At 33.7% G+C, this 17,959-nt stretch overlaps 2 protein-coding genes across 2 annotated transcripts; one reads left to right on the top strand and one right to left on the bottom strand.

The window, feature by feature from the left end:
* The first annotated feature begins 11,861 nt into the window (after positions 1-11,861).
* Positions 11,862-14,072, top strand: LOC101267139 (probable glycosyltransferase At5g03795). The gene is made up of 4 exons (XM_004243834.4): positions 11,862-12,338; positions 12,448-12,680; positions 12,762-13,113; positions 13,245-14,072. The coding sequence occupies exons 1-4, from the start codon at positions 12,054-12,056 to the stop codon at positions 13,899-13,901; spliced, it is 1,527 nt and encodes a 508-aa protein (XP_004243882.1). The 5' UTR covers positions 11,862-12,053; the 3' UTR covers positions 13,902-14,072.
* Positions 14,073-14,809: 737 nt separating this feature from the next.
* On the bottom strand, positions 14,810-17,073 carry LOC101244095 (aspartyl protease family protein 2). Its single transcript, XM_004243557.4, has one exon. It carries the CDS (start codon positions 16,668-16,670, stop codon positions 15,021-15,023), a length of 1,650 nt encoding a protein of 549 aa, XP_004243605.1. The 5' UTR covers positions 16,671-17,073; the 3' UTR covers positions 14,810-15,020.
* Between the last annotated feature and the right edge of the window lie 886 nt (positions 17,074-17,959).

Below are 17,959 nucleotides of genomic sequence, written 5' to 3'. Positions count from 1 at the left end.
CTTAATAACAGGTGAGAAGGTATCCTTGTAATCTATTCATTCTTGTTGAGAATAGCCTTTAGCCACTAGCCTTGCTTTGAGTCTCTCTATCTCTCCTGATGATTTGTATTTAACCTTATAAATCCATCTACACCCAATAGCCTTCTTCCCCTTTGGTAGATCAGTAAGCTCCCAAGTATGATTACTTTCTAGTGCTTGAATTTCATGTTGCATGGCCTCTATCCACCTTTTATCTTGAACAACTTCTAGATAGGACTCAGGTTCCTAAAGAGTACATGACATCTTTGTTAACAGTCAAGGACACAAAATCTTTCATCCAAGTTGGTTTGAGTTTCTGTCTAGCAGATCTTCTATTAGTAGTAAGAGCTTCAGTCTCTTGATTCATCTCATTGTCTACCATACCATCAGTTGGAACTTGTTCTACCTCATCAACAGAAGACAAAGTATGAGTCTCATGAGACACATTATTTTCATGAGACACAGTAGTAGAAGGACACCTGGAAATCACAGGATTTATACATTGTACATCACTACTTAGCATGTCTGAAATTTGCATAGGATCCACAAACACTCTTTCTTGTAATGAAGGCTCTATCTTTGCAAAAGGAAACACATCTTCTCTAAACACCACATCCCTACTTGTGAAGAATGATTTATCAGTTAGATCAAGAAGTAGATACCCCTTTTGTAACTCTGAATAACCCATAAGAACTGCTGGTCTTGATCTAGGCATCAATTTATCATGTTGTGTTAGAAGTTTGGCAAAACACAAACATCCTAGAGTTTTGACATGAGATATTGATGGTTTACTACCATACAACCTTTCATAAGGAGTATTAAAATGTAGAACACTACTTGGTAACCTATTGATGATATATGCAGCAGCCAATATACACTGACCCCAATATCTGATAGGAATATGAGCTTGAAGTCTCAAAGCTCTGGTAACTTCAAGTAAGTGTCTATGCTTTCTCTCAGCAACCCCATTTTGCTGAGGAGTGTAAGGACATGATCTTTGATGTAAGATTCCCAATTCTGTAAATAGCTTATGACACTCTGAGTTTACAAACTCAGTACCATTATCAGTCCTCAACACTTTAACCTTCTTTCCAAACTGAGTTTGAACATATTGTAGAAACATTCGAATGGAAACACACACAGCAGATTTATGTGATAGTAAAAACAGCCAAGTTACTCTTGAAAAATCATCCATAATTGTAAGAAAATACTTCTTGCCATCAACAGTAGGTGTATTATAAGGACCCCAAAGATCAATATGAAGTAGCTCAAAAGAAGCAGTACTTCTAATGCTACTATTAGGAAACACATTCCTTGTTTGTTTAGCAAATGGACATACAAGGCACTTAGAAATGCTACATGCACTTTGCTTATTCACTGAAAACATCTTTGCAAGCACTGTTGATGATACATGACCCAATCTTCTATGCCATAACACCATGTCTGTCTCCTTGACATCATTAGCAGCAAATGCAGCCTCAACTTCCTTTTCTTGATCATTATACTGAGTAGTCAAATGCTTTATTAACAAGTACAATCCTCCTTCCTCTTTACTAACTTCTTTCACCTTCCCACTGTAGAGTTCCTGGAAGACACAAAAATGAGGAAAAAAGGTAACAGAACACCCTAGTTCCTTGGTAATCTGACTTACTGATAGCAAGTTATACTTGAAATCAGGTATGTGAAGCACATTTGATATAACACTCCTTGTTGATAGACTACAAGACCCAATGTGAGACACCTGAGTAGTAGAACCATTTGGTAGATAAACAGGCTTAGAGACTTCATGCACAGTAATTTTAGTCAACATATTCAAACTAGACACCATATGGTTTGTTGCACCAGTATCTATAATCCACATATTACTATGTGCAGAAACAAAAGATGTTTTACCTGTATTGCTTGCAGTATTACACATTGAAGTTGTAGGCTCAGACTTTTGTTGAATCATTTTTAGAATGTGATCATATTGATCCATAGTAAATTTACATCCTTGAAGCAACTGTTGAACCTCTTTCTCTGCTGAACTCATTGTTCTGTTAACACTGGGAGTGTTAATCTCTGATGAAGATTGACAGTGCTCACGTATATTTCCCCATCCTGGTGGAGGAACATTGGTGTTCATTCCATAAGTGAGATTAGCATGTGTTAATTGTGCCTGACTGTAGTTGTTACTACCAGTATTACCATATGTAGGAGAAGTTCCTTGCACTTTCCTTTTGGACTTAAAATCAGGAGGGTAGCCTACAATCTTGTAAAAAAATTCTTTGCTGTGACCCTTACATTTGCAAAAATCACATATCAACAATGTGTTTCTTTTCAATTTCTGACTTATATTGGAGCTGCTACTTGCTTTAGAATAAAGAGCCACTGATTCCAATGCAGCTGAAATACTATTAACACCACTTACTACAGCCTTTTGACTCTCATCACCAACTATCATAGCATAGGCATAGTTAATTGATGGTAATGGATCCATCATCAAGATTTGACTCCTTGCTTGATGATAGGAGTCATTTAAACCCATTAGAAACTGGTATAACTTCTGCCTATTCATATGAGCAACAAAGCCTTTGGATATTTCACAGTTACAACAAGGAGATGGCACCAACACCTCAAACTCATCCCACAGGCTTTTCAGCTTTGTATAATACACAGAAACAAAAACAGTACCCTGCTGCAGTGAAGTAATATCTTTGTGTAGACTATAAGTTCTAGAACCATCTATTCTATCAAATCTTTCTTTTAGATCAGTCCAAACATCAAAAGCAGTAGAAGCAAATGCAATGCCACTTAGTAAACTCTTGGATACAGAATTCATTAACCATGATAACACAATAGCATTCACTCTTTCCCATGCCCCATATTTCCTTACCAAACATCTCCTTTCTAGCAGTTCCATCAATCAAACCCATCTTATTTCTTCCTAGTAAAGCTATCTTAATAGATCGACTCCACAAAGTGTAATTCTCAACACCAAGCAACTTAAATGAGATAATACTCATTCCACTAACATCAGTAGGATTAAGAAATAAAGGATGGTTATAATCGATACCTTGACTCTGTCCAGACATGACTTGTGAAGATCTGTTTTGGACTGAATCTGCATTTTCACTTTCAATTGCCATTTGAGATTTGAAAAACAATGATTCAGCAGTAATTCAACAAACGTGAACTTAAAATCTTTTCAACAACACTTGAGAAACTTGTGAATCTGTGAATCAGTAATTGATTCTTTGATCTTGTGATTTCTCTAAAAACAAAACTGTGAATCTATGAATCAACTGTGATTCATTGATTCTGTGGATTCTCCAGCTTCATCAGTGTTTACTGAGAAGCAAAAGCTCTGATACCATGTTCGTTAATGAAGAAGGATTCATGACGTTGGGAAGAAGAAGAAAAAACAGTTAAGGAATAGCTAAGAAGAAGAAGAAGAAGAAGCAGTTAAGAAGAAGAAGGAAGAGTAGTATATTCTTGTATATGGTGTATCTTACATGTACAAAGAATGAGCTGTATATATAGATAGCTCTTTAACATGACTAACTATTAACAACTTTGTAACTAACTAATTGAAAAGTAGTTATAACTAACTTTCACTAAAAAGACTATTCTACCCTTTCTACAACTTTTCTATATTACAACAGAAACTAAGCCTTAAAATTTGTAATCAACATTGTTGTAACCATTGTATCTTAATTACAAAATATTTGCGTTATAACTAAACTAAATTTAAGTAACTCTTTTTAACTTATTTATTTTCAATTTGTTTTATTGGAGATATTTTTGTATGAAAAGTGACAAATTAAGATATAAAATAGAGTATTGACTAGACTGATTTGCCTCAACAAAAAGGCTAATGATAAATTCTCGAATATGCATCACGAAGGTTTAAAGTTCTTTAAGCGTCGAATATTTCAACTAGCAAAATGTTAATATTTCGACGCCAGCGTATCCCCTAGATATAGCACGGCGTATTCAATCTCGAATGGATTTCATACAAGCTCTTAGCATATTATAAACATAAAGTTGTAAAAAAGAGACAACAAAAACTTTTTACGATCGAAATCTTTTCATAAAACTAAATGAAAGTCTAGACATTATCTTAAAAAGTTATCTATTACTATCGAATATCAATAAGGGTCACAGGTCACAACCCTTTACAACATAGTCTCAAAAGAAAAAGTAGAAGAAACTAGAAATGAACAACTCTCATTCTCGAACTATAATATTTCAAAATTATATAAATAAACTCTTCTAAAATTGACATTTTTATAAATAATTTTTTAAATAATCGTGCCTAATATTGATAGGATAAAGCTTTCATATAGCACTATGTTCTTGAAATAAGTTTATTCATTTTTTGTCACCACTCTTATACATTTTATCTTTCTTCTTGAAAATATATAAACAATAATCAGTGTGCATATTAATTTAATTTTCTTTTTTCTCAAATCGTAATTATAATATTTTTCTTCTTATATTATTGATTATTAATACATTAATTAGTAATAATTATAATATTTTTCTACTTTATTGGTTGCTTCTTAAAATATATTTGTATAATTATTAAATACTTTAGTTTTGCTTATTTTTTCTTAGTAATAAAATTAAACATATGTGAGATGTGTTAGGACCGGAAATAAGCAGGTGTAAACGCGGAAGCTAGAAAAGCAAACCTCAAAAGACCACGAGTAAGAAAACAACGAGAAATATCAAAAGACACAAAGATTTAACATGGTTCGGTCAATCGACCTACGTCCACAAAGGAGATGAGCAATCCACTATAAATATGAGAGTATAAAATACAGAGAGAAACAACCTCTACCAATTCACTCAGAATACATGAGAGGTTCACACAAGTGATAACGTATCAAGCTTGTGGCCCACAAATTCTCCCCTAACCAAAACTCTCAAAGCCTTTAATACTACATTGTGAATGCTGATTAAGTTAAAAGGAACATTCCTCTATTTATAAAGTCCTAAACCTTTTCCTATTAGAAAAAGGAATAGTCAATTCAAAACTTTTTCTAAAAGAAAACCTATTTATTGTAAGAAATTTAGGGCAAATAAAACCCAACAAGATGTACAAGAAAAAATTATGGGGCTTACGCTTCGTATTTCTGAGCTTTCATCTTGCCCTGTATTATGTAAATGTCTCGCACTTGTATTCCTACCTTTAAGACACTGGATTTTGAAGTGCTGAAAAATAGCATGCGTTGCGGCGATGATCCTCAATCTCCAATCTCGGGGCGTTCTTTTGAAATAAGTGACTTTTTTAAGAAATCAAATGGTATTAAATTTTTCTTTTTAACTTTACTATTGTTTAATATGTATTTTCTTTGTCTGCTATTATAAAAATAGATTGAAACGTTAAGTATAATCTATCATTTAGGTTTCTAATTTATCTTTTCTATGGACTATAGTTATTTTTCAATGTGCTTATCAAAATATTAACTTCTTCTTTTTTGAAGAAAAATATATTATTGATCTCCACACCAACAATTACATTGCAGCCAAATAAAAACTGAAACTAGATGCTTCCTACTGTTTTATATACATCAATATAACAACTATTCACTTAAGTAAGTCCTCTATCCATTCTTTTTGCCTTTGATTTAGCTTCCTATAAAGGAATGAATCTTTTCGCAGCCTGCATTTCTGTTTTGTTTGATCTGTTATCACTTGTGATCGCGCTATTTTGAGCTCCCAAAGAGCAGTGTTTCGTGTCTTCCAAATCCTGTAAATGAGGGAAGCTATTATCCCCGTCGTCATCTCTCTGCATCCTCTTCATGTTGTGCTTATATCAAGTCTTCTCCATATGACCTTCAGCTCCCATCTATTCATTGAAAGATATTCTGCAGACATGTCTTTGAATATACACATTCAAAGAACAAGTGCTCTACTGTTTCTCACTCAATTTCACATATTAGGCATTTCTTATCTTGGCTTAGTCCTATGCTCCAAAGCCTGTCTTTTTTTAGTAGCCTCCCATGTAATGCAAGCCAACTAAAGAAACTATGCTTTGGAAGAATTCCTTTGCCCCAAATCCATTTTCTCCATGATCATTTCTCACGATCCCCACGTCTCCATTTGTATCCACTTCCAATAGTGTGTATATATATAAGTCATCCCTTTTGAATGTATCCAGGGAAAAATTTATCTTTTATTTGACAAATTTTCTTCCAATACAACAATCATCACTTGGGCTCTCATACTCCCACCATTCTTCATCTTTCAAGTAGACATGATTTGCCCATTTGACCCACAAATTATTCGCCTTTTGAGCTATATATCGCACATACTTCCCCACTACTGCCTCATTCCATGTTATGCATTCAGTCAATCTCAATCCCCTCTCACGTTTTCCTTGACATACCACATTTCACGCAATTAATAGAGGTTTGTTAGTGTGGAATTTCCCTGACCATAGAAAATTCCTACAAGTAGCAGTAATATTTTTGAGCACTTGTTTTGGCAGAATGAACATCGCAGACCAATAGCTATGTATGTGTAGGAGGACAACATTGACTAACGTTACTCTCCCTGCATAAAAAAGATGTCTAGAACCACAGTTTCTTATTCGAGCAGTCATTTTATCAGCCATTGATTCACAATCAATTTTGGAGATCTTCCTTGCTGAAATGTGAACTTCAAAGTACCGAAAAGGTAGAGTCCCCCTATGATACCTAGTTAGCTCACATACATCTTCAATACATTGCCTCTCTACATTGACACAATAAATGTTAGATTTATCAGCATTTGTGTGTAGTCCCAATGTGTTGGAAAAACTTTTGAGGCTCCTTAGCATCAGTAATATGGATTGGAAATTTCCTTTGCAAAACACGAGTACATCATCTGCAAAACATAAAGATTAAGTTTCAAACTTTGGATTGTGTGTGATATACAAATTCATCTTCAGCAGCACCTAGATTCATCAATCTCGTGAAGTATTCCATGCAGATTACAAATAATAATGGAGATATAGGATCCCCCCCCTCCCCCGCCTCTGTCCTCTTTTCACTTGAATATTACGATACAAGTCTTCATTTATAGAAATAGTGTAGCAAGGGTTGTTAAACATTCCACTATCCAGCTCGTAAAAAGTGGCAAAAAATTTAGTGCCTCTTCACAAAATCTCATTCCATTGTGTCATAGGCTTTCTCCAGGTCAATTTTAATCAAGCAGCTTCCAATTGTGGCTTCCAAAGAACTCATATCCTTCCTTTATGATGTTGTGACATGTTTGTACCAAATACACATTCCTTACAAAGATTAAGAGAAGCTCCTTGAGATTTTCCTCTCTTAACCTTTGTCTTCAGGAGTCCAAAAAGACCAATTCTGTTATTATGCAGGAATAGGTTCATCTCTTCCTGCTTTATTGGTCTATTTAAGCTCCTGGTGTTCCAAAAATCAATATTATCCATTTGGAGAGGGGTTGCCCCCAACCCTTCCAAGTATTGGTACTTCTCCAACTGTTCTCTCCTTAGGGGAAGAGGGAATTTGGTACATTTTTCTCTTAACCTGTAATATTATCCTTACCTTCGTAATTGTGTGAAGTTCCCTCTAATCTTCCTCCATGCTTATGATTTTTCAGTATCGCAAATGTATTGCTTGTTGCCACGCCCGGTAATACCGGTTTTTTTTGCTGCATTTTTTCCTTTGCCATTTTTCGATCTATGCGCGTTTCTCTTCAAACCTTATTTATCGCTTTTCCCTCTTGAATTCCTCCTGCTTGGCCAACTTCTTACAATAGTGTTGTTCATGTCCATAGTTCCTGCAATGTGCACATAACACTGGTTTCCATTCATATTCCACTTTTTGCTCCACAATGCATCCGATTTCATTCTTAAATAAGATGGATTGGGAAATTTTTGGTTCATGGATACTTCTATCATCATTCGAGCAAACATTAACTTCTCCCTAATTGTTGTGGCATTAGCTGCTTTGATTGGTTTCCTCACAAGGACTGCAATTTTTTGTGAGCGCTGGGTTACCCCAATACTTGAGGTCTAGGTTTGACAACCTAATCCAAATTGGACTTATCCACTGTTATCTTACTCATCTCAATCCCAGTTTTCCACGGCTTAATAACCACTGGCTTTTTAGCAAACATTTGGATTCCTTCCTCGACCACCTTATCTCTGTTTTGTATGCTATGATTACGAACAATGAATAAAATCTACTTGTTTGTGTAATTTTATCTATTCCTTTAGCTCCCCATCCGTTTAAAAATTTCTTCATTGTCAATGGCGGGTTGGATCCCAAAATATAGCACACTACAGCTCAGTTCCATTCTTCTACATCATTTTTGATATCCTCCATTGTGATTTTCACATTATCATTCTGCTCATTGCCATCGCTCAAATCTAGATCCCCCGTTATCGGTGTTCCTACCACTGAGCTCCATGGTGTTCTCTTTATTGCAGGGATTTGGGCCTTCCATATTGACTTTGTTGTTTCCTCTTCTGATTCAACTAGATCTGTCCACGATATTGGGGACTCGGTGTAGCTTTCTGTTTGTTTGTAGACGTTCTCTACGAGAGTTCTAGCGGCACAACTCTTTGTAAAATATTTATATTAAAGAATGACAAAAGCCCAACGATGTGGTTAATGAGATGGGTGAACTCTTATAAGGCTTGAACAGTCCACCTCCCTTTGAGATAAGTTAGGCCTAAGACCTAATTTTACATGGTATCAGAGCAGGGCGTGAGGTAGGGTGTTAAAAGAATGACAAAAAGTGCTACATCAGTGGTTAATGAGATGTGGACTCCTTATAAGGCTTGGGCAATCCTCCTCCTTTGAGCTGACTTTTGGAGCCTAAGTTAGGCCTAAGACCTAATTTCACAATTTATGCTTTTGATTTTCTTTGCATCCCCAGTTTGTGGTACTCCTCGACCAGCTATGGTAGCCGACATGTTCATCTTCTGTGTTTGTCCTCTCCCCCAGCCTTTGTTCCATGCCATCATTAGCTTTCACTGATCGAAGATCTCATTCTAGAGAGAGAAGAGTAGGTTTTGGTGTAAGTTGTACTAGAGAATTCAAAGTATTAACTTTATTATATTTAAAAGATGATATAGTAAAATTATAATTTTATTTGTCATTTAAAAAAAAATTGAGTTAATACTAGATACACAAAAAAATAGACAAAGGGAGTAAATGATGCGTATTAAAATAATCTTACAATACACTTCTTTACATCTCACTATGATTTTATTAGGATAATTGAGTCAAATAACTATAGTCTTAATTAATATTATTAGGTGATTTTTCTTAATGAATGTATTAAAATTTCAAAATTCACTTATTATGGATCTAAAGGGCATATTACACTCCTTCCTTTTATTCTATTGGATTCCTATATCAAAAATAAATATTTCAATTTAATTGTTCATTTAGTAAATTAAGAAAGTTTTTGCATTTTTCTTCATATTTTTCTTAATATTAAATAACTATGTAACATAGCAATAATTAAATTTAGAATTTTAAAATATCATTAATATAAAAAGAAAAAAATATCATTAATAAAATTAGTTTAATAAATAGGTACCTTTCATTAAAAAAAAAAAGGCTTAAGTCATCTACTTTAGACACCTCAACAGGATTAGTACCTATTAAACACCTATACCCCTTAAAATTGATACTTATTTGAAATTTTTTGACAATCAGCCAAATATATGAGATGTGTGTACTGCACTCGCTATGACATGACAATGACATGAATTAAATGATGACATGTGACATTTAAATCCAAAAATTTATTTTAAAAATGATATTTTGAAAAACAACTATTTTGATCTATTTACTAACCAAAAAAATTAAAAAGAATTTTCTAAAAAAACTACCCACCAATAAAATGGTGACACGTGGGTTGAGTTCAATTTTTTTTAAAAATCTCTATTTATATAATTTATAAATCTCTATTTATATAATTTAAAAATAATTTTATAAATATAAAAACTTATTTTTGTTTTTTCTTTTATTTAATCCCCCCGCCTAACCCATTCCCTCTTCATCGGCGCCGGCGGCAATTACGACGCCAGCAAATCATTGCCTTTTTTTTCTCCTTCATTCAATTTTATCTCTTTTACTGGCATAAGCAGTGCATCACCTTCGTGGCTTTAGTCGTGAAATGTTTATGATTATAACATTTTCTAATAACAAATAATCACCGAATAAATATTTGAGACGTAGATCTATACAAGAAAAAAAATTTAGAGAAGAATCATAAAGTATGAGAGAAAGAGAGAGGGGCGGGTTGTGCATGTGCGTAACAAAATGAATATGGTGGATAAGGAATTGAGCATAGTTGCACGTAAGGGAATATTGGGATGTAGGGGAAGAAGACTCTTTCTTCCTTTTTTATTTTTGTTAATTATTTCCTTTTAAGAAAATCTTAATTTAGGTGTAAAAGTTAATGAAAAAATTATTTTAGTATCTTTACACGCTTAAAGAGGGTAAATCATACGTTTTTGGACATGTCAGCTTTGTGTCTAATAGGCATGACTTTTGAACCATTGAGGTGTTCAATAGGGACATTCTATAGTTGAGATTTCTAAGTAAAATATGTGAACATCTTTAAGGGGCCGCATATAACTTAAGCCAAAAAGAAAAACTTTTAGGGGTGTACGTGTGTCATCACACTATCAGTTGTATGCATGTCACAACTCAAATTTGATTACATTTCTAAACTTAAAAAGAATTACAAATATGATTTTACTTACATTTTTGGCAAAAGTATGTCTATGTTTTTCAAGTAACGAGAAAGGGTGATATTAATTTCATTTTTAGCACCTTATGTTCTCATATTACGTACGCGCGCATTTCATTCATATATTCCTTTTGATTTGCTTATATGAAAATACTTTAATTAGAAAAGAACTTATCATATGAATAAGGTAGGAGATTTAACACCTACTACAATTAAGCAACGATAAATATGTGTATTTATAAAAAAAATATTAAAGTTTGTATTGACACTAATTAATTGTTATTGAATTTAATATCGCTATAAGACTTAGAAATATTTATAAAGAATGTTATGTCTCGCTCTAAATAATATATTTAGCAGTAATTGAACTAGTGTAATTAATTAATTATCGTTAAAAAATCATTTTTTATATAGTGATCCCATCTACTAAAGGAGTACTCCTTCTATCCCACCTTATTGACATTTTTTTCTTTCCTGAAGTTTTGTAAAGTCAAACAATATTACATAAATTAACGCTAAAAATTTGTAAATAAAATGGTCAAAATGTAATGAAACCTTTATGGAACTAGTACAACAATCATTTTAAAAGAGTTCATGGATTATAGAAAATAATAAATGGTCAAAACAGTAAAGTTCATTTAAGGAAAACACCAAATACTCCTTATAAGTTATATCCAATAATACTGATTTATTATTGATGTTGCACGTTTTTTAAGAAATCATAAATAAAAGGTTAATTTTATTATATTGTCATATTAAATATATTAAAAGGAAGTGCTAAATGGCTGAAAATTTAGCTAGAATTTAGCTGGAAAATTAAGAAAACTACAATATCATTTTATTTTAAAATAAACTAATCTTTTTTTATTTTTTTGTTAAAATATATTAAAGTTAAAAGAATAAAAATGTTTCAAAAGGTAAAATATCTTCTGGCCAAAAAGATTTTTCCTATGATAAATATGATGTCTTGAAAAATGTAATGAAGATATCTTAGTAACTAAAAGTAAAATCATATATTGATTTCATTAAATGAACAAATATTGTTGAACTATTCAACATAATATAGTGAACAACTATTATTAGACGGAGAAATACTTTGAAAACAATAAAGTACTCAATGGATCAAGATTCAAGACACAAAAGCCAATACAACTATGAATCTTGACGTTTAAGGAAGCTTAGCAAGACTTGCAATTTCCCATATGACTTTCTATTCCCAACACTATGGTGAAAAAAAAAATGCAGCAACAATCACTGACCAACAAATCAATACCTAAGTACTTGGCTTATTTTCCTCTAAAATTTTTGAATCATACTATAGTGATAGGATGTGGTGTCCCAAGAAACTCCAATTGCCTTCATGTTTGTCCTCTTTTTCTTATACTTTGGCTTTCTTGATTTTCATCCCTTTGGTTCTTGTTTTAGTCCTTGTTTGTACATTAGGCCCTCAGAGTTCTTATGTACTATCATTTAGTTCTTCTTCTTGGACATGGAGATCAGTTGGATTATTAAGATCTTTGACAAGTTATGAAGAGAAAGATCAGCATTTGCAAGTAGTTGGCCTAGTTACTTTCAACAACTCAGCAAAAGACTCATTTTCTAATCGACCCGGAGTATATATATTTCACTTGTTCTTGTTATTATTTTGTCTGTTCTCAATATATATTATGAGGTTACTTATCTAATAATGTTGATTTGTCCTTTGTTTTGCTACCTTATTAGGAAGGAGTTGAAGATATTTGGAAGGATGAAATGAATGAAGGAGAAAAGCATCGCAATGAAACGACTGGAATAGTTAAAAGGTATAACAGGTTGGAAAGGGTTGAGGCCATTTTAGCAAAAGCAAGGTCATCAATAAGAGAAGCTGCTAGAAATGGAAGCATGATATCGAATCATGAAGATCCTGATTATGTTCCTCAAGGTCCTATTTATCGGAACACAAATGCCTTTCACAGGTAATAGTTCTACTATGTGTATGTATAGTAGTAGTATTCGCGTTGATTTTACATTGACATACTTAATGTTTGTACTACTAGGAGCTATCTTGAAATGGAAAAGAAGTTCAAGATATATGTGTATGAGGAAGGTGAACTTCCAATATTCCATAATGGTCCATGTAGGAGTATATATTCAACAGAAGGAAGGTTCATTTATGAAATGGAAAAGGGAAATATGTACAGAACAAAAAATCCAGATGAGGCCTTAGTTTATTTCCTCCCATTTAGTGTGGTTGTAATGGTTAGATACTTATATGTCTCTGGTGGCCCTGACAGCAGACATGTCATTGGTAGAACAGTTGCTGATTATATTCATGTCATTTCTTCAAGACATTCCTTCTGGAATACAAGTCTTGGTGCTGATCACTTCATGCTCTCCTGCCATGATTGGGTAAGCAAATTGTAATCGAGTTGAACTACAGGAAACTGTTTAGAATACGCGAGTAAACATTCTTTAGTATGTATAAGTTAAATCCTTCTTATGTGATATCTACCATTGAGATCAAAAATGTCTTTTTTTAGGGACCACACACGACTTCATACGTGCCACATCTCTTCAACAATTCAATAAGAGTTCTATGCAATGCGAATACTACAGAAGGATTTAATCCTCAGAAAGATGTGTCATTACCTGAAATTAATCTCAAGACGGATGATACAATAGGAATCATTGGAGGTCCATCTCCATCAAGACGATCAATTCTTGCTTTCTTTGCTGGTGGTTTACATGGTGCCATAAGGAACAACTTGATGCAACAATGGAAAGGAAAAGACCAAGATGTTTTAGTTTACGAAGAACTACCATCAGGAGAATCTTATGAATCTATGTTGAAGAACAGTAAGTTTTGCCTGTGCCCGAGTGGCTATGAGGTTGCAAGCCCAAGAGTTGTTGAAGCAATTTACGCGGAGTGTGTTCCTGTGTTGATTTCAGATGGTTATGTGCCACCATTTAGTGATGTCTTGAACTGGAATGCTTTTTCTGTGAAGGTGGCTGTGGAAGACATACCGAACATCAAGAAGATACTGATGAGTATTTCTCAGACTCAGTATTTGAGAATGCAGAGGAGAGTGAAACAAGTTCAAAGGCATTTTGTGATGAATGGACCTTCAAAAAGATTTGATCTTTTTCACATGATTGTTCATTCTATTTGGCTAAGAAGATTGAATATAAGAGTTTAGGATTAAGCACTTTAATGTAGGTTGACAAGCTGGAAATCCTGCACAAGTGATCAATTTTGACCATTTGTAGTTCACATTTCTGCTTTCTACACACTTGTTTTGCCTTTTGCACTTTATTCTTGTAAAACTACTGCTCTCAACTTTGGATAAGTATGCCTACTATTAACAATACTTCATCAATGTATTCCATTATGGCTCATACACAAGCAGCTGGAACAGTAGAACACTTTATACTCTAGAGTTCTTACTGAGCCATCTATTTCAACTTCAGTGTACAGGTTTACTCGACATCTGTGCTCGTGAGCTATAGTAAGCTGCTCGATAGATTAGTACTTAAAGTGAGCAACCTGGCTGGACACTATTGTCTATCGTCATAAAAACAAGTTTTTATGTAATTGGAAAGAGAGTCTAAAAGAATACAAGCAAATAAGTATGGTGGTCCTTCAATATATAATAAGGCCTAAAGTCTTAACAGCTAAATTATGGAGAATTTCGACTTCTCATCAATGAAGTTTCAAGGACTATAGGTTTTTGCCATTGCCTCTGGGTGCAAATACAGCAATGGAGATGTTGGAACATGTTCTTTTGGGTTGTTCAGCTGCTACAGAGACTGCAGGTACTCTTAGTGACTTCATACACAACGGGGATGCTGGTTATGGTGGAATAGAGAAACAAAAACTGCTCCTTTTGATACACATTTATAACAACGCGATTCATGCCTATTGTTATGAAGTTCTTGGCAAAACAGTCGTGGTCTCGTGGCAGATTGGATCAATAGGTCTATAGAGAATGGAATGAATTAGCTGATGCTATGATTTTTTTATACTGTAGTACTAGTACCATTAGGAATCAGATAAGCACTTCATACAACCAGATTCAAAGTATAAATTGAACTATAAATGCAAGGATTCAACTTTCAAAATGTGAATAAATCTTCAATAATAGTTCTGTTACATAGTTGCCAAGCAACATAAAATCATCTACAGTTAAAAAATTTAAGGGGAAGTACAGTTTAATCTACAATGTATTTTTATGTTCAAGAAAGAATGAACACTATTTTTCCATCCACTATGTGTACAATTTTCCCACCTTCCACCCCAAGAATTCTAGACAAAAAAATCAAACATCAGCACATCTTGTTGGTGCATATCCCAGTCTGGACCTCTTGGTGTCATATAAGATATGAAAATTCTGCTGTTGATAGTTTCCAATTATCGACAAAGCAGACCGAGGAGTCCCAAGAATTGCCAAACAAATGATATCGGGTTCAAGTTTGATGAAGTAGTTCTCTACTGGAAAATTCCATACAGCTCCATCACCAAACACAATTCCAAACGAGGGAAATTCAACGTTCTTCACTCCGGACACATTGTAACATGGATTCAAAATAGGGAAGTGTTGTACAATGGGATAGCTCTTGACCTTCTTGACAAATGCCTCTTTTACAATCTCATAGGCTGGTTCAGCAAAGTAACTCAATGTGGTTCCTGAATCAATGATTGTACCACCAACACCTTCTGGAGACAAATTCCACGTCTCCTTCGGTATATTCAGTACCTCTCCTCCAACTATGACAGATTTTATCTGCACATAGTAGAAAGTCTCTGCAGGGTTATCTTTGCCACCAACCAATGAAGTAAAGTTCAATTGTGGATGCTTCAAAAGATCCTTATCTTCACCAAAAATCAATTTGCTGCTTACACTAGAATTGCTATTCCTATCCACAAGGCAGTACGAAAAAGAATGACCATACAAAGATTGAAGCTGAGAGGCAAAGGAAAGTGGCCCTCTCCCAAGTCCTAACAAACCAGCAGCACCATGAAACAACCCTCTATTCCAATGACCACAACCAAACATCACATCTTCCACCTTCCTAAACTCACTCCCACTCGGGGTCGTGAGGTTAACAGTAAACGTTTCTAGAGCGAAATCGCCAGTCGTATTGGAGCTATCACCATACCAATAGTAATAAGGGCAAGTCTGATTCACAGACTTACAAGGCTGTGGAGGATCAGGGGATGTAACAAATTGACACCTAGGTTCATGACAACTTATATTTCTAAAAGAAGTAGAGTCTTTAGGATCATAATGGGGGCCATTTTGTTCAAAACAATCATAACAAGGAACACATTGAAGCCAATTAAGATCACTACCAGTATCAAGAATCAAAGAAAAATGCTTAGGAGGTGTACCCACAAATACATCCATGAAATACTCTCCTGAACCAAGACTCACCCCTGACTCCAAAGTTGCCATGAGCTTCCCAGATAGCTCATAAGACAGAGATTCCAGTGGCGGCGAGGCGGCGGCTACCGGAGCATGAGCAGAAGCAATCTCATGTTTTTCACTACTTTTAGCAAGTCTTGAATTAGTATTCTGATTTTTCTTCTCAACAATCCTTGTATGCAATGTCTGAATCCTACTCAAATCCCTAAAAACTGAGTCTTCAGCCTCAATTTTTTCTGATCTGTGCCTTAAATGAAACTTGACAGATTCCTCTTTTTGCTGGTTAGAAACATCTGAGACATCTTCAGACCCATCTAGTTCTTGAGCTATTGAATGAGTTGTTGATTTCTCAGAAACCCCATAGTTGCAATCTGAGTTTGCAGAAGAAGAAACACCATTGAAGCTTGGATGCTCAGGTAATACAATCCCAGAAACACTCGAATTCATATTTCTAAAACTGTAAAATCCTCCAGATGCCACCGCACAACCAGATGAAAACAAGAACAGGAACAACAAATTGAAAAAATGAAACTTTGTCACCATCACTAATACTCCAAAAATCCTCCCTTTTTTTTTTAACTTCCCTTCAAGTTAATACAACAAAATGAAAAAACCCCAAGAACCCAGAAACAAAATATGGATTAGAACTCAGAAAGATGAATAAAACAGGAAAAAAATCCAATCTTTTTCTAACTTTAACACAAAAATACTTCAATTTGTATTGGGGAAATGGAGAAAAGAAAAGGGAGGAGAGACAAAGTTAAGGAAAAAATAAGTGAAAAAAAATACTATGTACTATACACCAATAAAGAGGGTGATTTGGGTGTTGGTTTATGAGGTTTGTCCGTAGAAAAAATTTTTAAAAAAAATGGAGGAGTTGAAGTTTGAATAACGACTTTGAATGTCGTCTAGCTTTTCATCTACCAGTGTGTCCACTTAACGCGCTTTCCACAATCCTCATCTATATTTTAATGATATATTTGTCGCTTCACTCGGTCATTAAAATAACTATAATAAATATAAAAATATATTTAAATTTATTTAAAGTTTGAAAAAAATTAACGCACATCCTAAATAGCATAGTGTGTATCTCACCTGGCATAATATAAATCATTTCAAGTGTATATCACACAAATTGTTATGTAGGATATGTATATTTATTTGTTCAACTTTATCCAAGTTTAAGTGTGGACTTGTACGTACACATTCAAAATTAGAAGACCTAGATATTAGTTGAAATCAAGTAAAATGATACGTTTATATATTATATCCTTAAAGTAATGAAATTTCGAAAGTAACTTACATTGTAAAAAGATAGCTCAAAACTTACATTACTAATCTTTATTACAAAACTCAATCCGGTATGAAATAATATACAAAATATTCATATACAATATTGTACAACCAATTACAACATAATAAGATATATGCATACAAACAATTTTATACATTATTATATAAAAAAAATGATTTCGTTTTTTTCTTGATTCCAAGAACTATATTCATCCCGAAGTGAAATATCTCAAAAAGTTCAGATTCACTCTTTAAATATGTAATCGATCTTTTATAACAATAGTCGTTCGAAACAAAATTTATTAAAATTTAATTTCAAACATTAAATATTTTAACTTCAACTGAATTTAAACATTATTAATAATATATTATTAGCATTTAGCAAGATGAAACTCAATTATATAACAAGGTGAAACTTAAGCATTTATGATAAGTCAATTGAAATGGAGATCGAAAGATGAATTATTTAATTATTTTTTAAGTAAAATTTGGTCTTCAATGGAATAATAGTGTATTTGATGATGTGAGTTCATGGGGAA

This window comes from Solanum lycopersicum, chromosome 7 (genome assembly GCF_036512215.1).
Source record: "Solanum lycopersicum chromosome 7, SLM_r2.1".
Taxonomy (NCBI): Eukaryota; Viridiplantae; Streptophyta; class Magnoliopsida; order Solanales; family Solanaceae; genus Solanum; species Solanum lycopersicum.
Note: the sequence above shows the minus strand (reverse complement) of the source record. Positions and strands in the feature narration are given on the sequence as shown.